General features: G+C 40.6%; 1 protein-coding gene across 6 annotated transcripts; it reads right to left on the bottom strand.

Annotated features, from left to right (window-relative positions):
- Positions 1 to 1,984: 1,984 nt before the first annotated feature.
- Positions 1,985 to 24,348, bottom strand: LOC149321831 (thymosin beta-12-like). 6 transcript variants are annotated; one of them, XM_089529419.1, is made up of 4 exons: positions 24,271 to 24,348; positions 12,043 to 12,130; positions 4,846 to 4,953; positions 1,985 to 2,667 (listed from the first exon to the last, which is right to left on the bottom strand). In XM_089529419.1, the coding sequence occupies exons 1-4, from the start codon at positions 24,280 to 24,282 to the stop codon at positions 2,630 to 2,632; spliced, it is 246 nt and encodes an 81-aa protein (XP_089385545.1). In that variant the 5' UTR covers positions 24,283 to 24,348; the 3' UTR covers positions 1,985 to 2,629. The 6 variants fall into 6 exon arrangements, with proteins under 6 accessions (XP_089385545.1, XP_089385565.1, XP_089385555.1 ...); XM_089529410.1 differs by lacking the exon at positions 12,043 to 12,130 and adding an exon at positions 5,727 to 5,923 and having other exon boundaries at positions 1,986 to 2,667; positions 24,271 to 24,340; XM_089529401.1 differs by lacking the exon at positions 24,271 to 24,348 and adding an exon at positions 5,727 to 5,923 and having other exon boundaries at positions 1,986 to 2,667; positions 12,043 to 12,111.
- Between the last annotated feature and the right edge of the window lie 104 nt (positions 24,349 to 24,452).

Genomic DNA, 24,452 nt, shown 5'->3' on the forward strand with positions numbered 1-24,452 from the left:
AATACTGTGCCCCCTTCATCAAACCATGCCAGAAATTAGGTTCAAATGTGAACAAGGGCCATTTAAACCAATTTAGATCAGTTTGAAAACCTGTTTATTATTTAGTGGGAATGAGGGGCCCATCAGAGCCACTCACTTGCCAACAAAAGGAGAAAGACTCAGATGTCATGCACAGTCCTTGCTATCACTGAGAGAACTGATAAAGCTTTCTGAGGAATTCAAGGCTGCAACAAAATACATTGAACACAGGCAACCCTCAGGAAGGAGAGGCTGCACATAAACAAATCTTGACTGCCATATCTTGGTCAGCCAGAGTGATTTTAAAAAACAAAACAAAACTGAATCCCAATTGCACATCTTTAAAAATTATGACCTAGAACAATTAACACATGTGCTTTAGTACAAAATTGTTTATAGATAATTGCTGTTGATGTATGCCTTCAAGTAATTTCGGACTTATGGTGACCCTAAGTGAACCTAGCACAGGGTTGTCTGGGGCTGAGAGAGTGTGTTTTGCCCAATGTCACCCAGTAGGTTTCCATGGCAGAGCTGGGAATCCAGCGTCATAGTCCAACACTCAAACCACTATACTATGCTGGCATTATAGATAATAGCATTTACGATTTTAAAATATTTCTTCTGAATTCAAGACAGGGTTTATTTTTAAAGAAAAGATACAGTTAGAGAGCCAAAATATACTTGACCATTAGATGAAGCCCTATTGTCTCTTGGGAAAACAATTAATTCTAGAATTCAAAATCACTTCCTGAAAGAAAACTGGGGAAAGTCTCATTCAAATGATGGCAAACTACCATCTAGTGGAGCTATTTAGTATTGCAAATACACCCCCTACCCAATATGACTACTTTAAACCCATTAAAATGGAAAACCTGTAAGTTGTTTTATATAGAATCTCCTGTTCTGTTATGCAGATGATGAGATTGTGGAAAAGTATGTACACTGTGTGTGTGCATGCAAGTTCAGTTACACTTTTAACCCTCATCCAGGCAGACAGGAACATTTATACTGTAGTGTGGCAAATAGCTAAAAGACGTACAAGAAAAGCCCTGCTGAATCATACTGGCAGTCTAGCATTCTGTTTCCTTCAGTAGGAAATCAGGATGTCCAAGGCAAGCCTATAAGCAAGACATGAAGATAATAGCACCAACCTGGTACTTATCATTGTTCCCAGTGACTGATAAGTCAGGGTAGGTTAACGTCTGATCCTGAAGTAATACATAACATAATGACTAGCTGCCACTGGCAGCTTTATCCTCCATGAATTATACGTAACACTTTTAGCAGCCATCTGAATTGGTGGTTGTACACTGTAATAGCAAATTCCACAGTTTCACTTTGGTCTGTGTCAATAAATAATTCTAATTGTCTCTCCTTAATTTCTCACTCTTCAGTTTCTGTGGATGACTGCATGTTGCGGTCTCTAGGTATACCAGACTATACTTTTGAGACTAACTGAAAGGAGGAAGTTGGTAGCATGAGCTTTTGTAGGCTTCAGTCTACTTCCTCAGATGCATTTGGGAGGAAGTAAGCATAAGCTTGCAAATGTTCATGCTATCACAACTTCTTTCAGTTAGTCTCAAAGGTGCTACAAGATCTCTTTCCATATTGATTTTACAGACTAATACAGCTATGTTTTTGAATTGCAGACTATACTTGTTTTACGATAAGTGCTAGAATCCCACTGGCCATGTTTACTGTGAAATTCTTGGAACTGTTGCCTCCAAAACGCAACTTTTCAAAGCTCAGAATGAACTGAAAGCACATCAGAGAACATCAGAAAACAGATTTTCATTCCCTACCTAGGTAAGGAAAGTGAAACATATATAAAATCAGCATGTGGTAATACAGCCTTCTCATCTTTCCATAGTGAAGTGAATATGTTCCCGTTTAGACAGATTAACATGTAAGCATATTAACTGTGTCTTGAGGAACTTTACAAAACTTATGTTCAAATCATAGATCAATATGAATGTGCTATGTGGAACCATACAAAGCTGTTACCTTGGGGAAATGACAATCATAACACAGTGATCATTCCTTTGTTCTTTTATAGCCTAAGCTTACTCCATTTTTCTTCAATACACTGTATTGAATTACATTTCCTGCCAATTGCCAAAGATTAAACTGTTTTGTTATGTTACTGACCCTCCACAAAGTCAGATCATATTTAACTGTAGTGTGAAAGGTAAATATTTTAAAGAGTCTTTATAGATACACTTTATGGAAGTGTCATTCTTTTTATATCCACATGTTTAACTTCTAAATAAAGGTAACACATAAGAAAACACTTTATTATGAAGTTCTAAATCAGATACTGTATGACTATGACATTCCCTGTTGAGACACAACAGAAGTGTACATTTTTGGCAAACTTGTCACATTTTTATTGGACAGAACATTGTAGTTCCTTTGGGGAATGGCAAAAGGTAGATTTGATTAGTTTCAGAGCATTGCTTCAAAAGAAAATATCCCTGCTGCACCGAGATAGAAAGAAAAAAGTGCTATTTTTAAAATGGGTGAACCAAGGCAATTAATAGCAAAGTTAAAAAAAAATGTAGAACATAAAACCCCACAGCAGTAGATGCCAGCCATATCTTCTGATCCAACTTCAGGGTGTGTTTTTGCTTTGCTTTTCCTGTTCAATTGCTGCCAAGAAAACATGAGAAATATAATTTGCCAAGATCTGACACTCATACAGCACTTTGCTATTTTAAGTACTTAGCAAATAAATGTTCCTATTTGCTGGGAATCCAGTTGAGCTTTTGCCAACAGCCCTGAACAAACAGATGGCTATTGGTTATTCCTCTGATACTGTCAGTTCACCTCACTCTTCCTCTCCATAACCTGGCAGTGGCATCCTTAGGGTTGGTGTTACCTGGTGTGGTAACTTATGGTGCCGTGCCCCCATTCACTTCCTCCCGTACCATATCATGCTGAATCCTTAGTAATGCTTTTTGTGCTAATGTTACTCGTTAATTGTTATTCACGCATATTATTGAATGTAATTTAATAGTTGTGACACAAACAACAAGAATAATTAAAAATATTCCTTTAAATTACAGTATCACACACACTTCCTAAATGCATTTAAATATACATAGTTTCATGTGGTAGAATTCAAAGATATAGCCATGTTAGTCTGTAGAAGCAGTATGTAGAGAGATCTTGTAGCACCTTTGAGATAGTACCATAATATGCCAATATCTTCATGGCTGACCTAGAACAATGCTTCCTTAAACTTGCAGTTAGTCTCAAAAGTGCTACAAGGTCTCTCTACATACTTTCATGTGGTTGAAATGAAAATTTGGTAAAATACAATGTTTTTAAAGATTTTTTAAAATTAATCTGCGGCCTCTCCTTTCTCTTCCCACTAAGCCTCAGTCACTCCCACCATATCTTCAGAATTTTAAAGGGACACAGGCAAACGCCACAGCCTGTTTCTGCCAAAAGGCAGATGCTTGAGGAGCAGTGGTGTCCCACATCCTTGTGAAGTGTCACCTGGTGTGGTCAGCACCCCCCGCGCGTCCCCTAGTGCCACCACTGAAGCCTGGCTGTACTGAAGAATGTGCTTGTGGAAAATGGCCTTATCCCTCTTTAGCATATTCCTGTTTCATGACGAGGGCAGATCTAATGCGAGTCTGTGCTAAAAGAAAAATTACAGCACATTTACATTGATATCCCACCCACCATTCCTCCTAGGAGCTCAAGAAGTGTATATGACTCTCCTCTGATACATTTTTAGCTCCACAACATCAAGATGTGGCAGCTTAAGCTGCAAGAGAATGATGGGCTAAGTGGGTTTCAAGGCTTGGTGGAGATTCGGATCTGGATCTCCTCAGGCCTAGTCCAACCTCTAACCAATACACCACACTGGCCCTCATTTTGTCAAGTACAACAGTTTGGAGCACAAGAGTTCATGTAGGAAACAAAAGAATGGGTAGCTTATATCATCTATTGGATCCTATTCTAAGGAAATGGCTTTAAAAGCACATTCACTTTACTCTAAAAGTTATGTGAAAAACTCAGGAGGCCTGAATTATAAAATTCTTGCTAACTGCAGCTGCAAAATAAAATTAAATAAAGGTTCTTATTTTCAGATGTGTAAAACAGTCATAAGTATAATATAATTTACACTAGATTCATCAAACTCTAGAGTAGCTGTGTTAATCCTCTGGTAGTATAGAGGCTGATATTTGTAGGCAGCATCCTAGTTCATTCAATCCTATAGTACAATGATAAATTCAGCCCAGAAGAGGGCAGTACTAAGCAATCTTTAAATGGTAAGAGTATTCTTTTCTATGGAATACTTTGTGTTCGCTGTTAAAAGGAAAGAAAAACCCAATATTGTAGCCCTATTCAATTCTAACCAATTTATAACCTTCCATACCATAAGAAATCATACTACAAGGTGCCACAAGATCATTTTTGATATTGTGTGTGTGCATTCATGATGTTTTAATAACCTAACATGGCTACCATCTGGTATGTATTGAAGGAGATTTTTATTTCAAATTCAGATATCTAATCAGCATGCTTCCAGACAGACTGTCAACATAAATTGTTCAAAAGTACAGTGATGTTATCTCTCTTGCAAACTGCAAATTCAGTAAGAACAAGCCATAATTTGCATTTTAAATATACAGTGCAAATTAAGCTATATACAGACAATAAAACCAATGTAATATTCTTTGAAAATCACTTTTAAGAATGCAATCCTATATTCATTTGTCTAGAGGAAACTTGACTCCTGGGTCCTTCAGTATTTATGCAATTTTGCATATTGAGCAACATATTAATTTTATATCCAGGTAGAAAAGAACTTACTTTCCTTAGTAGGCAATGGATTTTTTTCTCTGGTTTCAGTTTTTTTCAGCTTGGTCTTATCAAATGTTTCAATTTCAGCAAAATCTGGTTTGTCAGACATGATGGATCCTGACAAAGAGAAGAGAAACACACCCTTGGCTTTGTTAGCTAGTGCCATTTTACAACCCACATGCAGAACCTTTAAAAATATATCTGCATCACATCTTTTGTTAAGTCCAACCTAATATAAATGTTCTACATTGCAAGAGATTGTGAATTTGTTATTTCTTTAAACAGCAAAATACAATAAACAATAAGCAAGGAAAACTCTTGTGTTTATCTGAAACAAATGAATCAAAATTTATTGTGAAACAAAGAAATACTTGTTAAAATTAAAAGTAAAATGCTGATACATAACAATCTGGGTTTTGCTTTTTTTTCTAGAATCTCTTTAAACAATGAATTTATACCACATTGTTTGTAGTAAAATCAAAACCTCCCCGTTTCCTTAACACAACAAAAAAACACAAAATAAATGTCTAGATTAGCTAGAGTGAACAATTGCGGTTAACAATAGAATGACAGATGTGTGGATTGCTTTGTTCCCTCATCCTCCTCTCTGCTCTCCAACACATTTCATGCAGAATGGTTTTGATTAGACCAACATTCCAGCATTCAACACTTTACCTATTTCAGCTTCTTTGTGCTAACTGCTGGTGGTTTTCTGCAAAAGCTGGGGGACACAATACGTCTGGAGGGAGTGGGGCTGCTAGCAGGAATGAATCTGACCCAAACTTTACCAGTAAAATCTGTCCTCTCAAGCCTATCATGACAAGCTACATGATTTTATTGCTTTTTTGCATTATGATGGCAGAAAGGATGTTAAAGCCACATGCTATTACCTGTCTTGTGTCTCTCTCCTCCGCTGCTTTTTGACTGTCTGAGCCAGCATGGGCTTGAAAAGGTCATACTAATCCCTCCTCTCCATCTCAGCCCACCTCTATTAATATTGATAAGCTTGCAGCAAGTGGAGTTCAGCAAATGACAACTTATCATTTCACACAGCAGGCTGGGGTGGAGATGCGGGAGGAATATCCACCTGCACAACAAAAAAGCAAAAAACACAGCAACACGCTATCTTGAATTCCTCCCCCTCCCATACATTGAGCCCATCTTGTAAAAACTGAATGTATATGCAACTATGTTTGAGGAAAAATTTAGGGCAACATAAAGGTTTCAGCATAAGGTATGTTTTCCTAAGCTCTATCTGACATAAGGGAAACCAGGGACTGCTCCAAATACTGATCAGAACTGGAAAGTCTCTTGGTCTTCCCTCCGCTGCTTTTTGACTGTCTGAGCCAGCCCCCCCCCCCCATCCCTCATAGAGTGGCAGTAGGTTGGGATGCCAAATATTTTTATGCCAGGTAGAAGGTAGTGTGCTTGTTTGCTTTTCAGGCCTCTTTTTGCCTAAATTAAATTAAACAGGATTTAATCATGTTGTAATGATTTTTTAAATGAAATAAATCCAAATTACTGAGCATATATTGAATATAATAATAATAATAATAATAATTTTTATTTATATCCCGCCTTTCCAATTGCATGATCAAGGCGGCTTACAAGACAAGAAACAATAAAATACAAGTAAAACATCACAATATAAAAAGTTTAAAAACATCATTACTAGGGGTAGGAATGGGAATCTATACAAATCACAATTCACTAGGGGCAAGAAAAAGACAAAGACAATATATTGCACTAATCCGGGGTCGAAAAACAGAGGGCAAGGAGCAGAGAAAAAACACTATTACCTAAAGTGAAAAAGCCAACTGGAATAGATGCGTTTTTAATTGTTTCTTAAAAGAAACTAAAGATGCAGAGGAACGGAGCTCTACAGGGAGCTTATTCCACAATGAGGGGGCGGCGATAGTGAAAGCCCTCTGTGAGGTCCTCACCAAATGGGATTTAGGGACCTCTAACAAATTGGTCCCAGATGTTCTGAGTGTGCGGGGCGGATTGTGTGGGGAGAGGCGGTCCTCCAAGTACCCTGGGCCCAAGCCATTTAGGGCTTTATAGGTCAAAACCAACACCTTGTATTGAGCTCGGAAGTGAATGGGTAGCCAGTGGAGATCTTTTAAAATAGGTGTTATGTGGTCTGTCCTGGAACTACCAGCGACCAGTCTGGCTGCCATATTCTGCACCAATTGAAGCTTCCGGGTTTGGTACAAGGGTTGCCCTATGTAGAGCGCATTGCAGAAATCCAATCGAGAGGTTACCAAAGCATGTACAACAGTTTCAAGGTCCCGACGGCCCAGGTAGGGGCGCAGCTGGCGTATCAGCCGAAGCTGATAACAAGCACTCCTGATCGTCGCGTCCACCTGAGATGTCAGATGAAGCGACGAATCAAGGAGTACTCCCAAGCTGCGCACCGAGTCCCTCAAGGGGAGCGTGACCCCATTCAGGACAGGCTGACAAATCTCACCACCCGGAACCGAGGGACCTATCACCAGTACTTCCGTTTTCCCTGGATTCACACTGAGTTTGTTCTCCCTCATCCAGCCCATTACCGACGCCAAGCAGGCATCTAGAGGAGAGATGCCATCCTTAGTTACTGCATCAGTCGGAGACACAGAGAAAATTATTTGGGTGTCATCAGCATACTGATAACACCGCGCCCCGTGTCTCCGGATGATCTCTCCCAGCGGTTTCATGTAGATGTTAAAAAGCATAGGGGATAAAATCGCTCCCTGAGGGACACCGGATGTAAGTGCCCTCTTATCGGAGCGACAATCCCCCAGCTCCACCATCTGGAATCTACCCGAGAGGTAGGACCGGAACCACTGCAAAGCAGTGCCCCCGATACCCAACTCCCCCAGGCGTTCCAGAAGGATACCATGGTCGATGGTATCGAAAGCCGCCGAGATGTCCAAGAGCACTAACAGGGACACGCTTCCCCTGTCCATGCTCAGACGGAGGTCATCAATCAACTCTGACTGCAAGAATTATCTTTCTTACTTGATCATTGGGGTAAGGGGCTTAGCCTACCTAGCACATAAAAGGATACACTACCTTTCTCTCCCACACCACCTTTGTGGTCCATGGCTGTGTGTTTTATAATCCTCAGTGGCCCTAGAGCTAGTTGCACTATCTCCTCGACATCGGGGTCCATTTTCTTAGACAAAGGATTCAGTTTGAAAAGCCTGAGAACAATGGGGCCACTAATGCAATCACTCCTAAACACGCAGTCCTGTGTTATGGAACCCATAATTCATTTTGATATAAAAAAGATCTACAGGCAATGAGGCAAGCTGGATGATGGCTAGAGTGCAGGTGGCATAGGTCACAGAGCGAGTATAACCAAAGACCAAGAAACTCTCCATTGTGCCTAGTATTGATAGTGGAGCTGGCAAAGAAAGAAAGAAAGAAAGAAAGAAAGAAAGAAAGAAAGAAAGAAAGGGCCCAAACAGACAAGCCAAAATAAAGCTGCTTCGAGTCACTTTGGAGGTATGCTTTTTAAATGATGCATGTGTCCTAAGAGGCTGTAAACTGCGCCCAAGCCGTGCTCCAGTCCTAAGGACCGGAGCACGGCTTTGGTGCAACTTCTGACTTCTAAAGATGTACAGTAAGTGTCATATAAACAGCATACTTCCAAAGTGATCCAAAGCAGCTTTATTTTGGCCCATCTGTTTGGGCCCAAAGAAAGAAAGAAAGAAAGAAAGAAAGAAAGAAAGGTCACAGTATGCCTCCACTATTTGTCCAGTGCTCCATCTGGCCAAGTTTCAGTTGTTGCAGCCTGATGATGTGGGCAAGATGCTTGAATTGGTCTGTCCCACCACATGCAAGTTTGACCCTGGCCCATCCTGGCTAATAGAATCTAGCAGAGGTAGGTCCAGGAGGAGATAAATGCCTCCCCGTGCCAGAGAAGATGCCTGCTGCCTTGAAAGAGGCAGTGGTGTGCTCTCTCTTGAAAAGGACCTCTCTGGACCCAGTGGCATTTGACAACTACTTTCCTATTGCTAATATCCCCTTTTGGGGCACAGTGCTTGAGCTTGTGGTGGCTGTGCAACTTCAGATATTTTTTAGAAGAAACAGACTATCTGGATCCATTTCAGTCTGGTTTCAAGCCAGAGTATGGCACTGAATTGGCTTTAGGTGCTCTGACTGACAACCTACTCCAGCTGAAAGATGGAAGTGCTGCTCTTGACCCCTCAGCAATTTATGATACCATTGATTATGGTATGTTACTGAGGTGTCCCTGTTAGAGAGGAGGAGGAGGGGGGCACTGTGCCTCCTATCTATTGGGCCAGCCCCACAGTGTAACATTAGGGGATTCCTGTTCATTTTCTAAACCGTGAAGTTTATCTTGTTTCTTCAATACTGTTCAACCTCCAAATGAAGTCACTGGGGGAGGTGAGGTGCCATCAGTATACTAATGACACTCAGTTCTATTTCTTCTTTTCAGTGGAGAGAACCAACAAACTGAAGAGGAATCTCAATAAGATGGAGGCTCAGTGGACTGGTGGTTCTCAAGGAATTGGGTAAGCAACCTACCTGGATGGGGCTGCAATCCCTCTGAAGGAACAAGTGCATAGCTTGTCAGTATTCCTAAACCAGTCTTTGTCTCTGAGGTCCAAGTGGACTCCATGGCTTGGAGTACTTGGCCACAACTCTGACTGGTGCACCAGCTATGGTCTTTCCTGGACAGAGCTATCTTAGCTCTGGACAGAGCTATCAAATGTAATATCGGAGCCATTGGCAATAATCTTTGAAAACTCCTGGAGAACAGGAGAGATCCCAGCCGACTGGAGGAGGGCAAACGTTGTCCCCATCTTCAAAAAGGGGAAAAAAGAGGATCCCAACAATTATCGTCCAGTTAGTCTGACATCAATACCAGGAAAGATTCTGGAGCAGATCATTAAACAGAGAGTCTGTGAACATCTAGAAGGCAATGCCATAATCACAAAAAGTCAACATGGGTTTCAGAGAAACAAGTCATGCCAGACAAACCTAATCTCTTTCTTTGATAAAATTACCAGCTTGGTAGATGAAGGGAATGCTGTGGATATAGTATATCTTGATTTCAGTAAGGCCTTTGACAAGGTTTCCCATGACATTCTTGCAAACAAGCTTGTAAAATGTGGGCTAGACAAAGAAACTGTTAAATGGATCTGTAATTGGTTGACCGGCCGAACCCAAAGGGTGCTCAACAATGGCTCCTTTTCATCCTGGAGAGAAGTGACCAGTGGGGTCCCACAGGGCTCTGTCCTGGGCCCAGTGCCATTCAACATCTTTATCAATGACCTGGATGACAGAATTGGGAGCATACTTATCAAATTTGCAGATGACACCAAATTAGGGGGAATAGCTAATACCCCAGAGGACAGGATCAAGATTCAAAATGACCTGAATAGACTAGAAAGCTGGGCCAAAGCTAACAAAATGAAATTCAACACAGAGAAATGTAAGGTATTGCACTTAGGGCGGAAAAATAAAATGCACAGATATAGGATGGGTGACACCTGGCTGAATGAAACTACGTGTGAAAGGGATCTAGGAGTCTAAGTAGACCACAAGTTGAACATGAGTGAACAGTGTGATGCGGCAGCTAAAAAGGCCAATGCTATTTTAGGCTGCATCAATAGAAGTATAGTGTCTAGATCAAGAGAAGTAATAGTGCCACTGTATTCTGCTCTTGTCAGGCCCCACCTAGAATATTGTATCCAGTTCTGGGCACCACAATTCAGAAAGGACATTGAGAAACTGGAGCGTGTCCAAAGGAGGGCGACAAAAATGGTGAAGGGTCTGGAAACCATGCCCTATGAGGAACGACTTAGGGAGCTGGGGATGTTTAGCCTGGAGAAAAGAAGGTTAAGAGGTGATATGATAGCCCTGTTTAAATATTTGAAAGGATGTCATATTGAAGAGGGAGCAAGCTTGTTTTCTGCTGCTCCAGAGAACAGGACCCGGAACAATGGATGCAAGCTACAGGAAAAGAGATTCCACCTGAACATTAGGAGGAACTTCCTGACAGTAAGGGCTGTTCGACAGTGGAATGCACTTCCTCGGAAGGTGATAGAGTCTCCTTCCTTGGAGGTCTTTAAACAGAGGCTGGATGGCCATCTGTCAGGGATGCTTTGAATTGGATTTCCTGCATGGCAGGGGGTTGGACTGGATGGCCCTAGTGGTCTCTTCCAACTCTACGATTCTGATTCTATGATTCTATGATTAGCCACAGTAATCCAAACTCTGTAACGTTCCTATTAAGCCTACTGCAATTCACTGTATGTGGGACTGCCCTTGAATGTTACTCAATACATTTTTTTAAATGTTCTTAACTGTTGCTATGTTTAATCTTGTTTAAATTATTTAAGGTTTTAATCTGGAACTGAACTTGGAACTTCCGGCTGGTCATGATGTTGGGTCAGGTATGAGTCTGAGACGGGGCAGAACACCTTTTTAATGCGGGACAGGTTGCTGCTAAAAACAACAAGAAGTTTTTAAAAATGGTTTTAACTGTTGCTATGTTTAATCCTGTTTAAATTATTTAAGGTTTTAATCCAGAATTGTTTTATATTGTTTAGATCATACACTGTCCCAAGATCCTATAATAAAGGTGGAACAGAAGTGTTTAATATTAATGTTTTAATAAGAGAAGCAATGGTGTGGGCACATTGAACTTGGAGCAACTAAGGTGGGTGGTGGGGCAATGGGGGTGATTGTGGGAGACAATTTTTATTTATAGCATTCTGTCATCTTCCTTTTTAAAAGAGCCCTTTATAACAAAACATGTGCTACCTTTCTGCTAAGGATTTGAAGTTAAATTTGTTTGTGCTGAGATACCAGAATGAGACAAATCATGATGGGAAAAGGGGAGTCTGTTTGTCAGAGGTGGACATAGAGTTGGTACAAGTGACAGGGGTCAATCCTCAAAAAGACCCAGGAGTTTATCAGACAAGGGGAATTGGAAGCATAATCCGATGGCAATCTGAACGCAATCATGGGGTTTCACGTTATTGCGTGATAGACTGCCACATGCAAATTTGGGCAATGGCATGCTATTTTTGGGCTATGGGGAGCCAGTTCGAATGCAATGCGTATTCACGTAATTGCGCGAAACTAGCGACTTTAAGTGAATGCATTATGGTCCCACTTTCTTTTCATTCAAATTTAAGAGAAATTCCTCCCATTTGATAAACTCCCCAGTCAGCAAAAACTCACCTCTTTTCAGGCGATGGCTGCAAGAACTTAGTGATAGGTATTTTCTTTTGCTGCTTATGGGACTGAGACTGAGGTCGGGTTGCTGAATCTATGAATCAATTGACATTGATGATTGCATATGCTATTGACAGAGTAAATCATTTAAAACTGCAGTCCTAGCACTCTTGGCTGGAAGTAACTAAGGAAGCCCTGTTGAACTCAGTGAAGCAACTAAGCACCAGATTGTGAAAAGAAAACATTGTTCTCACCAACAGTGTAACTGTTGTGCATAGTTATTTGGAAATAAACCCCATCACATCCAGTTGCAACTAACTTGCAGATAGGTCTGCATAGATGCAGTGCCTTAAACAAACAGTATAATTGAAACAGCTGAGAATCAATGACAAATGAGGTCAGGGTTCCATAGTACAGTCGTCTCTCCACATTTGCAGATTTGACTTTTGCAGATTTGATTATTCACTGATTGTATTAGTATGTTCTCTCCAGGAATACCTAGGTCAACTTTAACCAAAGGTTGCACTGAGGGACCTAGAGATTCCTAGAGAGATCAATCCACGAGGCATTTGTAGCTCGTCCAGTGCAATTCTGTGGTCAATGTTTGGCAGATGTTGACCACAGAGTTTCATTGGAGGATCTAGAGAGGTGTTCTCTCAGGTAAAAACATAATGTTGTTATTTGTGGTTTTTCCACTTTCATGGGAGTCCTGTGCCCCTAAGCCTAGTGAATGTAGAGGGACCACTGTACATTACTCAGGTGGGCTCTTCCAGAAGTGAAGGCAGGTGTTCATTTCTAGCATTCTGTCATCTTCCCTTCCTTTTGGCCCTCCGTTCTGGTAGTCAAAGTCGGCTGTCCTAGCCCAGGATTTCCTCTGCCCCATCTAGGATCTGCCCCTTTTCACTTGCTGCCCCTCACTCCTGGAACCTTCTTCCCTCGCGAGCAAGGGCCATCACTTCTTTAACCAGCTTCAAAACGGAGTTGAAGACCATCCTGTTCAGAGAAGCTTCCTAGGCATTGCGTGATTGTCACTTGCTATCTGATGTTCTTTTTGTTGCCTGTTTTATTGAATCATTTCCTGTATTGTTATGTGTTTTATTTGTATTATCCTATCATTTCTTAGATTGTACGCCATAGGCAGGTTTACTCTTTTATATTTGTTGTTTTTATGTACAGCGCTGTGCAAATCTACAGCGCTATATAAATAATAATAATAATAATAATTTTAAAAGAGCCCTTTACAACAGAACATCTGCTACCTTTCTGCTAAGGATTTTGAGCTAAATGTGTTTATGCTGAGATACCAGAATGCATTTCACAGGGGTGAGAGTGGGTTGCTTTTCCTTTTTTCCAAAGCGGAGTGGGACGGAAGTCTTCTATAAAAAGATCTCTTGATTGGGATCAAGATCAACCCCATCAAGAAGTTGTTCTATTAAGGTGGGGGCTCAGTCTACCCCCTCCTTCCTCCCCTTTCTAATACTGGCTCTCTGCTATATGTCTTCAGAATGAGATGGCACAGGCTGTACTGGTTGACTCTCCCTTATCTGAAGTGCTTGGGACCAGAAGTATTTGGGGTATTTAGATATAATAAGATATCTTGGAGACAGGTTAGTAATATATTTTGCAGCAAGCTCTTCCACAAACTGTATCCATTTAGTGTTCTCCCTATACATACCATTTCATGGGAGAATGTGCTTGGAAAACTCTGATGGTGATTTGCCTATTAATTGAGTTTTAAAAGTGGGCTTGTGTTTGGGATTCATATCCCAGCTCTGTGTTCAGGTTCTTGGCCCAGTTACTTGGGATTTTTAACAAAAAACTTCCCCCAGTTCAGCCTTTGTGAAATGGGTGTTTTGTGACAGGCTGTGCCATGATAAACAGACCACTGATGAAAAAGCATGTCCTTCCTCTTGATAGCTATTTTGTGATATCACCCACACTATTTTATCAAAATCCCAGGTTTGCCCACTGGACAAGAGAGGTTGGGAACCCTTAGTATCATAAGACAAACGAAGGTTACTTTTAGCCAGCTTTAGGAAAACCTTCCTTCCTTCATTCTGGAATTTTGGTGGCCTAATTTTCTAAAAAAATAAATTTTGATTTAAGTCTGTGTGCTTATGGTTTACCTTTACACCCACATAGTTAAATGCAATGGGATTTACTGCCAGATATGTGTGTGTAGAGTATCAGTTAACTGCCCATACATCTGTCTCAGTAGATAATTTACTGTGGTACTTGTACTAGCCACCCAGAAGGCTTTATTTGAACAACAATCCTGAAAGGTCTTCTCCTAAATAAACCAAAAAAGTGTTACAAATTGATTTCAGAGATATGAGGGTTGGATTTAGCCATCCCAAAATTTGACTCTGTGGTTCCTATGAAGCAAGGCCACATATATCAAAGTACTTACATTATTGCATTTCTCCTCTGCAACCACCCCAATCAAAAAGCCCTTTTAGGCTGAGATTTCCAAAATCACATCTGAGATAAAAGGAGACATGGCCCAAAGCATTTGCTTTTATGATCACATGTCTAGCCTTACACAGTTATTATCATGTGATAGTGCTGACAATCATGTGGGAATGTTTTGTGTAAACCAAAGGGAAAACACCAGCTTTCAGAAACAAGGGTGGTGGGGAAAGGCAACATGAAAGAAGAGGCTGGTCAACAGGCAACTGAAGAGCAGAGGGATTTCAAAATAGGACATAATAGAGATTAGTATTATTTTGATCTGCTATGTTGAATAACAGAATAAAGATCACAAAAGTCATACTTTTGATTAGTATAGAGATTTGAACTCCTGTACAATATTGTGTTCAGCACTCCTTAAAACAACTGCCCTGCACTGTGTCTGCCAAGTTTCTCTAATAGTTAAATGATGGTGAGATAGTCCCATTACAGATATCACAAAATAATACAATTACATGTACTAGGTTGCTAGGGTTTCTGTGGGAGGGGGGGAGCAAGGGACAAAGTTCTCCAAAGCAAGCAATGAGGTTTCAGCAGACCAGACACTCTGGCAGATCAGAACAATTGCAGTTGAGTCAATAAGCTGATACAAGTGTTTTTATAATCACATTAGTGCTGCCTTGGAATAACACACCCACTCAACAGAAAAAACAATTTTATATTTTAAAAAGTGTGGTGCATTTTCTATTCCAAAGGGTTGAAACCCTAAATTATAGCTTTTAGTAGAAAGGTTTAGTTCAAAAAAAGGGGGGGGGGTTGTCCATCAAATGTCTGTATTTCTTAATTCACACAGATTAAAAGGTTTCAGTACCCCCTAGATACAACCAAGTTCCTGTCATGCCTGGGTTTATTGCTAACTTGCTTCAGAAGATTTTGATCAGACTAGAAAAACAGAGCAAGATCATCTTCCAAGAAAGGATCTTATTCCTTCTTGTGTCTTTTGTTCTGTTTTGTTGCCAGCAAAAATATCTCATCTTGAGAACAGAAACAGGTTCCCACACAAGAAGACAATGATCGTGGGTGTGTAGAAGAGGCAGCATGTGGGTCATGTTGCTCCATGTTTCTGACCTTTGTCTTCCAGTTCCTCTTCTTGCCACTACCAATCTGGATTTGCTTGAGTTAAAACTGTGGAGCCTTTGTCTTGAGGCGGAAACCCTGGTGCAGATGGCCGCTTGTCTCTGGCAGTCATCCTTAAGTCAAATCAAAGTCCACCCCACCCTCAGCCCATCCAGCTTGGTTTAACTTGGGTGCACTAGTATTATGTCCTACTGTAAACAAAGGAAGGATGTCGCTAGTGCCATTGTGGGTTTGTTTGCTTTAGAGACCCAGTGGCTGAGGAACCTCATGCCGTTCAAAGGAAAAGAGCTGGCCAGAAGCATAAAACAATATCAGACTAGGACATGACCAAGCTATTGAGAAACAAAAGATTTGGAATGATTTGTAAATCTTGCAGATTAATACATCTGACAGGTGATATGTCTTACCAAGCTGGCCTTTTTATTTATTAAGCATTTTTGCCTTATTCTTCAATAAATACTGGGCTCCTAGAATGGCATGCATATGTTTTATAAACAAACAAACAAACACATCTCCTAGTCATTTTACCATACAAACTTATTGGTCTAAGAACCTTCAAACTTTATTATGCCAGAGAACGCTAATATTTTACGCACATTACAATTTAGGGCCACATCATGTTACAAATTTGACAAAGGCACCCAAACCTATAATATGTGGCTGCAATTAATATGTTTTGAACTTAGTTTACCTGGCAAGCAAATGAAATAATGCATGGGCATAGGAATCCCATTATCTTTACACAAGGTACTTGTTTTGCTGTCTGATATGTGGAATTCTAGTACTACTGTTTTCAGTGAAATATTAAAGTATTTCACAATTGGTATTCTCATTTTAGAAGGCCTGTGTGGCCTAGGAGTATCAGAACAGCCCAGGTCAGATCATTTGTACTCTCTGTTCATGAAAAGACATCTGTTTTGTATCCTACTTTTGGTTTTGATATTTTAAATTGTAAACCTCATTGAATGCCTTGGCAGAAAAGAATTTTAAAAAAAGTTCAAAATGTTTGATCTATGCTTTTGAGGTAGCCAATAGCAACTAGATAGTCCTTTGTACAGCCACACACAAAGAAGTTGAAACTGCAACACATGCTTCCAACAGTACTAATTCACACTTCCTGAACTAATATGCAGATTGGAACAAAGTATCGTTTACATTAGTCACTTCTCTGAATTCTGTTATGTTTTTCCCACCTTCATAATTATTTACAAAAATGATGTAGATAAAGACATATATCAATAAACACATTTTGCATACATTTTTCCCAAAGGAAGATTGTATACAAAATAGATGCGAGTTCTTGTGCATAAAAAGAAATTGCCGAAGTACCACAAATTGGACGGAATGCCCATGATTAAAAGCTAGTGAAACTGATGCAGACTGGATGTAACACATGTTCTGTGAAAACCTATTCACCTGCCTGATAGTAGTTAGATGTTTGATTTAATGGTGTCAAACTGATATAACTGATTGTTGCATATTTAGAGTAAATATTCCAGTGTGTAAGGGTACACAGCTAACTTCCTCCCCTTTCTACTTAACCCTGCACTTTTAACACCTGAATAGCTTTCACAAATTCAACAATTTATGGCTTCCTCAACACTATAGAGAAAAATACATCTGCTGGATTACTGTCTGACTGATTTTAAGAGAACTCTGGAGATTATCACATGAGGGTAAAAAGCAGAATTTTAACAGGATAAAAGCATTTTTGGCTGGTACTTATCGCACAACATTATATCCATCCAATTATTGTGGTGCGCCTTTTCACTGCTGGGCAAAACCCGTCAATAGGCCTTCAATCACGCTGATATTCCATGATCGCCTTGTGTGATAGGTCTCTTCTGGGTAGTTCCTTTTCCCAGGCAGTCCCATGATGAAAGTGGGTGATGATTCTGCTTCTTTCCCACGTCCACTTGCAGTGATCCCAGCTGCCAACACCTTTCCAAAGGCAGGTGCTGATTGCTATTTGAAAGGTGTTGGGAGCTGGGATTGCTTTTTCTCCATTTCTCTCTTCCCCCCGCCCAATCTGCTTTCTGCCTTCTCTGCAACATGATCTTTCTTCCCTGTGCATCCTGTTGCCTGATGTCTTTCTCATGCCCCCTACCACCCCCACCCAATCTGCCTCCCATATGCCCCCCACCACTCCCTTTCTGCCTTATTTCGCTCCCTTTATGGCCCTGCCACCTAATCTGCCTTCCCCAAACACCCCCCACCTCTTGGTTTCACTTCTTTCCATCTGCATGACTTAAGTAGGACAATAACAGGGAGAAAGTGGGGCAGTGGCAATACTCATACACCGTACAGTGCAGGACTATACCGGTATCAAAACGGAAGTGCAATAAAGATGTATGTTTTGTGTGCTCCAAAACCATGATTGCTTCACTATAGAAACTCTGTGTGATAATGTTCTCAGTCATGGGGTGATGCCCAAAGTTTTAAAACCATTCTCACCTATATAATGCCCAAAAGGTTATTACAGGCTGCACAATGTCCTGCTAGTACCTGAAAAAAGACAGCTTTGTTGGCATAAACATCCTTTCTGGTTAAATTATTTAAATGTAGTACGAATGGGAAAAAAACCACCATAGCTCTCATTGGTTCTGCCATTTCTTAACAATATCCCTCTGAAGACAGCTTTTAGCTTCTGTCTAAGATAATAGCGAAGAGATATCAGGAAGAGTTTGTTGTTGTGTGCCTTCAAGTCGTTTTCGACTACGGCAATGCTAAGGCCATCATGGGGTTTTCATGGCAAGTTTCTTCAGAAGGGGTTTGACATTGCCATCCTCTGAGGCTGAGAAAGTGTGACTTGCCCAAGGTCACTCAGCGGTTTTCAGTAAGACCTAGCAAGAACTGAACCCCCTCAGACCTGTAATTTCTGGCCATGAAAAAAACCAACCACACAGCTACCAACGGATACAATTTATAGAACGTCAGAACCTTCTTCCAGACCATAACATATCCTTTTCTACAGCTAATGAAAAATTCCCTGGGGCAATTTTTCCCAGACTTCTGTTTCTAATTGGATAATATGATGCACAGCATGCCTACCACTGTGAAATCGACTATTTGTCCTTTCCTGGTGCAATTATATCAGTTAACTATGGCCTGTTACAGACAGCCAAAATAAAGCTGCTTCGAGTCACTTTGGAGGTATGCTATTTCAATGATACATGCGTCCTAAGAGTCCAAAGGCCGCACCAAAGCCACGCTCCAGTCCTAAGGACTAGAGTGCAGCTTTGGTGAAGCTTCCAGACTCTTAGGATTCATGCATCATTGAAATACCATACCTCCAAAGTGACTCGAAGCAGCTTTATTTTGGCTGTCTGTAACAGGCCTATATGAGCTTTATATAACCTTTATAACCTTGATCATACAAGAAGTCTCTATAGTAGAAATAGGATCAGGGGAAAAACTTTAGCAATAGGAATTACAATAGCATATTTTCAAACTTCACTTCCAAACCAGATTATAAAGGAAGAACAGAAATAAATAAATAGATAATAAAATATTTTTAAAAATATCCAGATGACACACATTTCATATCCTATATTGTTTTCTCTAGAAATATTCTGTTGGAGCACAATCCCTATTCAAAATATCTTCATCACTCAGTGAGCAATCGGTTGAGATGTCATTATATGGTTTAAGAAAAGACGGCCTCTAAAGAGTGATCTTCATTACTGAACTTTTGAAACACCTGAAAGGGTTCCTACAGGAACATATAGCAGGAATATCTTCTCTTTGGCAGCAATTCCTCAGTCTGCATCTGCACTGCAGAAATAATCTGGTTTCACACCACTTTAACTGCCATGGCTCAATGCTATGGAATTCTGGGAATTGTAAATTGCTGTGGCACCAGAGTTCTCTGACAGAGAAGGCTAAATGTCTCTGGGAATTGTAGTTTTATGATTGCCATGGTAGTTAAAGTGGTGTGAAACTGGATTATTTCTTTAAAGCACATGCAATCTCAGTTGTTGGTGTAAAACTGCCACAGAAACTCTGCCAACTGCATCTTTGTTCCCTAAGTATTCCCTTCACCAAGGCTCTATAGCAATTATACCCCATTAAATTTTCCTATTACATTCGTCCTTCCCCAAATTCTTTGTATCAGTCCACATTTGGGGATAGTCTGAGAAACATAATCCAACAAGCCAATCATGAAATTATCAAAGTGTGATGAAGATAAAAACACTTTCATTGATATAATCTCCAACCAGCATTTTTAAGCTCCAAAAAGTGTCAAATTTATATAGTAAGTTCAGCCCTTTCCCATTTAAACAATAATCATAGGAAAGTGATCATTTTCCAGAGTGCCTTTCTGAAAAAAAAACTCCCATCCACACATGAGAGCAGTATATGCTGACACAAGTCTAAGGTCCAAACAAGACTGATGAAACCAGTGTGAAATCAAAATGAATAGATACTACATCATTTAAAAGAACCAAGTCACAAAATTCCTCTAAAAGTTTTCCATTGCACTGTGGCTGCCCTAAAGAGAACTGGGGATATTAGTATCTCCACACTTAATATAAGGCTTCTGCTTTCCAACAAAGAGGCAGGAATTATATTAACAATTCTCAAAACAGCACATGAAACAGTTAAATAAAAATATATCCATTGCAAGGTATTCAAAAGTGGTTTCCTAATGTTCAGTTCTACAAAACCCAAATAAAAATTACAGCAGAATGATAGTGTTGGAAATGGCCTCAAGGGCCAATACTTTACCTACTTAATTTGACATTTACAGAGGGCAACACAACCCAGTATCTTAAACACTGAAAGGCTCAACTAACCAGGTTTCTTGGATATAGATCCCATCAGCATCACCTGCAAAGTTGCTTCAATTCCAGGCCACTAGGCTCGAAGCAGTCCAATTTTACAATTATTAAATCTTTCCAAGAATTCACACTAGAGTGAAATGCTTGACTTCCAAACACTTCCTTGTAATCTTTTGTTTCTGTTTTTTTCTGAGTTTAGGTGGTACAAACCACCACCAGAAGTAAAGACTACAAAATGCTGTCTGGTAACAAATAGAGAGGTCAGTAATTTCCACCCTTTCCCCCAATGACGACTCTGAATTAGCTTTCAGATGTGTTGAAGAATAAGCAGCTTTAGTAACACCCACATTTTGTTCCTTATCATGCTCAATAATTAGTGCATTCAAAGCCCTAAACTTCACTCACAGGTCTCCAGTTATGCCAGGTCTTTTGAGCTGCTGGTCCTCAACAATTACATGAGCTCTCCAACAATTACAACAGGAAGCAATACAGGAAGCAACACAACAATCAAATGAGGGTCCTCATGCCACATACCAACATAAAGCTGGCTCTTTCTCGGGGCACCGATTTGGTTTTTGATGGACACCCAAATCCTTGTTAACTGTGAGAAAGAATGCAAAAAAGCACAACACCACAATGCATACTCTGGGAATAACCAAGGGTAGGATGCAAAAGCGGTTCAGATTGTAAGATATATATACAGTGTATATATATATATATATGGAAAAAGGGCATTGCCTACTGTGAAGGTAGGTCATAAAAACCTGAATGTCTTATTGATATTTTCCATATCTCTGAAAATGATTATTAATTTAAATGAAATGTATTTCCTCTGAGTGTCTGTTTGGGGGGGAGGGGGAGGGGGGGAAGCATATTATGAATTATGGATGCTTAAACTCTTATGATTTTTAAAGGCTCAACCAAAGCCTGAAAATAAACTGAAATAAAATCTTAAATGTTATAAACTGAAGGGGGGAAATGTTATAAACTGAAGATCTGAGTGCAGATTTTGCTCCAGAGGGGGGTGGGGTGTCATTTTGGGGAACAAAATACTTATTAGTGAGGCAGTGTTTTATAGTGGTTTGAGCTTTGGACTCTGGAGTCAAATCTTCATAGTCACACTCTCTCAGTCTCAGAGAAAGTCACAATTAAATCTCTCTCTGAACTATTCTTGCCAAGAAAAGCCCATCATGATGGCCTTCAGGTTGCCATGTTGGAAATGACTTTAAAACACTCATTTGAGGGACAATGCCTCCATCTTTCAACCAGAAACTAACTTCTTCTTAAATAATGTGTGTGAAATGCCCCTGTAAGCTGAATCCTGAAACCATATGAGTAACTCAATGGTTTATCTAAGAGTTCAAACCAAGATTCCCAAGTTCCTTTTAGTTGGGGTCAGACCAGTTGTCCTCAAGGTGTGATTTTCTATAATGAAGACATTTTCACATTTAAATGCCCAAGGGCAATGATCACTAGCAAACTAGTGTTCAGCGATATTGATGGTGGGGGTGAGCATAGAAAGAGTGGGAACTGACCTTGGCCGGCCTGGCATGTTATGGATAACGTTGCAGCTGCCTGAGAAGCTGCTAGGCTCCCTCTGCTCATTGTCTCATTTACTGTTACATTTGTGCAACATCGGCTGACTAAGGGAAAATAAACTGAATGCTTAATTGTTGTTTGTTAAAACCTAACACTAAGTGTTAGGTTTTAACACCAAACAAAGTCATGGGAATCTCAGTAACATACACGTGAAGGTAGTTTTACTGTACATTAAAGGAGTCACAGACAGAATAGGGAAACTGGTGAGGAAACACAACGTCCAAATGGTCTACAAACCGACCAAGAAAATCCAGCAAATGCTTCGCTCGGCCAAGGACCAGAGAGACCCTCTCACAGCCGCAGGAGTTTCCCGCATACCATGCAGCTGCGGACAAGTCTACATAGGGACCACCAAACGCAGTGTTCAAGCACACATCAAGGAACATGAGAAGCATTGCAGACTGGGCCATCCAGAAAAATCAGCAGTAACAGAACATATTATAAACCAACCTGGGCATAAAATGCTGTTTGAAAACACTGTAATTCTGGACCATGCCAACAACTATCAGGTCAGAATGCACAAGGAAGCCATTGAAATCCACAAACACCTGGACAACTTCAACAGGAAAGAAGAAATCCTTAAAGTAAACAAGGGGCCCATACAGACAGGCCAAAATAAAGCTGCTTCGGTCACTTTGGAGGTATGCTGTTTAAATGACACACACATCTTAAGAGGCCAGAAGCTGTGCCAAAGCTGTGCTCCAATACTTAGGACTGGAGCATGGCTTTGGCATGGCTTCTGGCCTCTTAGGACATGTGCATCATTTAAAGAGCATACCTCCAAAGTGACCTGAAGCAGCTTTATTTTGGCCTGTCTGTTTAGGCCCAAGGTTTGGCCACGTCCTGAAAATCACCAAAATCAAGACTCAGCCCATGCAAATGAAAACCACCGAGGGTGAGAGGGGTTTCCCAGCAGACAACCGATTGTTAATTAAATAGACACTGGAAGCCTTGCCATTCAACCACAGATCAATACACAGATTAACATGCAAATCGCTTCCTCTCAACCAACAATATATATAAACCCCAGTCTATTCCATTCCAGCATTCTCTGAAGATGCCAGCCACAACTGCTGGCAAAAAATCAGGAATAAACTCTTCCCGATGGCCTGAAAAATCCGCAAAAAAACCCAACCAACTATGTAAATGTGAATTTTCAGTCATCTGTAATGTCACCTTGCAAGCTTATAGATTCTGGAATCCTATCAGTGCAGTTGTTTTTTCTTTGCCCCTGAGGCAGACTGCTCTGTTCTATTATTATTATTATTATTATTATTATTATTTTCTGAACCTTCTTTACATAACTTCCATCCCCTTTACAAAGTGAAAGACTGGGTGGGATTGAAAGACAAGGCGGTCATTGAATTTAGGCCGGAAAAAGACCATGAGGCAAAATGGGGGCACCTCATGGCAGCCATTGACTTTTGGCAGAAATAAGGCAAATGACCCGAGGGGACATAAACATGAGGCAAAATGGTGGTGCCTCTGTGCTTTTTTTCAGCATTCAAAGGCAGCCATTGAATTTAGATGGGATAAAGACAAGTGTCCTGAGGAGACCATGAGGCAAAATGGCAGCGGCTCATGGCCGTCTTTGAATTTAGGTGGGAAAAGGTTGATCAACCTGAGAAACAGAACCTTGAGGCAAAATGGTGGCTTTTCCATCTGTTTCTCTGAGGCTACAAGGGCAGCCATTGAACTTAAGTGGGGAAGAGATGAGCCACTGAGGAGACAGAACTGAGATGCAAAATGTCGGTTCCTCTGTCTGTTTCTTTCAGATTGCAAGGACGGCTGTTGAGTTTAGGTGGGAAAAAGAGGAGAGGCCTGAGGAGATAGAGCTGTGAGGCAAAATGGTGGCATCTTTACCTGCTTCTCTCAGGCTGCAACCTGGCATTGGCAGACTATAGGGAGAGGCACTTAAAGTCTTCAGCCCCAAGCTCTAGTCTAGTGCCTCCCCAAACTACAAATCGCAACTTTCTATGAGATGTGCCCATGGCACTTAAATTGTGGACTCGCAGCATTCAAATTGTGAAATTGCAGCAGTACAATTGTTGCACTACAATTATGAAATTGTAGTACCGCAGTTGTGGAATCTGTGAAAAACCCAAACCACTGAGGTATTTTGCTGTCTTGTGCCTCGCAAAACCTGCAAATCCCATCTGTAACCCCAACTGTTCAGCCAAAGCAGTGGCCTCCAGAGTTTTAACATTTTACTAGCCTGCCTGCATGGCTTATTTTACTCTTACATCCCAGTCATAAATCACCTCCTTGATCCTGTGAAAACTGAGAACCTTAGGGTAACTTAAGCTACCTGTAGGAGCATTCAAAGATATAGTTGTGTTTGTCTGTGGAATCAGTATGTGGAGAGATCTAGTAGCACCTTTGAGACTGACTGACTGACTGAAAGAAAGAAGCTGGCAGCATGAGCTTTCATAGAATTCAGTCTACTTCCTCAGTCAGACAACAACTCTGTATCTCTATCTATGCACCTGA

This window comes from Sceloporus occidentalis, unplaced genomic scaffold (assembly GCF_023333645.1).
Source record: "Sceloporus occidentalis isolate IW3139 unplaced genomic scaffold, rSceOcc1.0.p SCAF_1, whole genome shotgun sequence".
NCBI lineage: Eukaryota > Metazoa > Chordata > Lepidosauria > Squamata > Phrynosomatidae > Sceloporus > Sceloporus occidentalis.

What these genes read in the sequence shown, in the direction of transcription:
- LOC149321831 (XM_089529410.1), bottom strand. Translation starts at nt 5,880, where the DNA reads ATGATAAGTTGTCATTTGCTGAACTCCACTTGCTGCAAGCTTATCAAT. An exon ending in AGGAGAGAGACACAAGACAG is followed by an intron (nt 4,954 to 5,726) that starts GTAATAGCATGT and finishes TCTCTTTGTCAG; the next exon opens with GATCCATCATGTCTGACAAA. An exon ending in TCCATTGCCTACTAAGGAAA is followed by an intron (nt 2,668 to 4,845) that starts GTAAGTTCTTTT and finishes TTTTCTTGGCAG; the next exon opens with CAATTGAACAGGAAAAGCAA.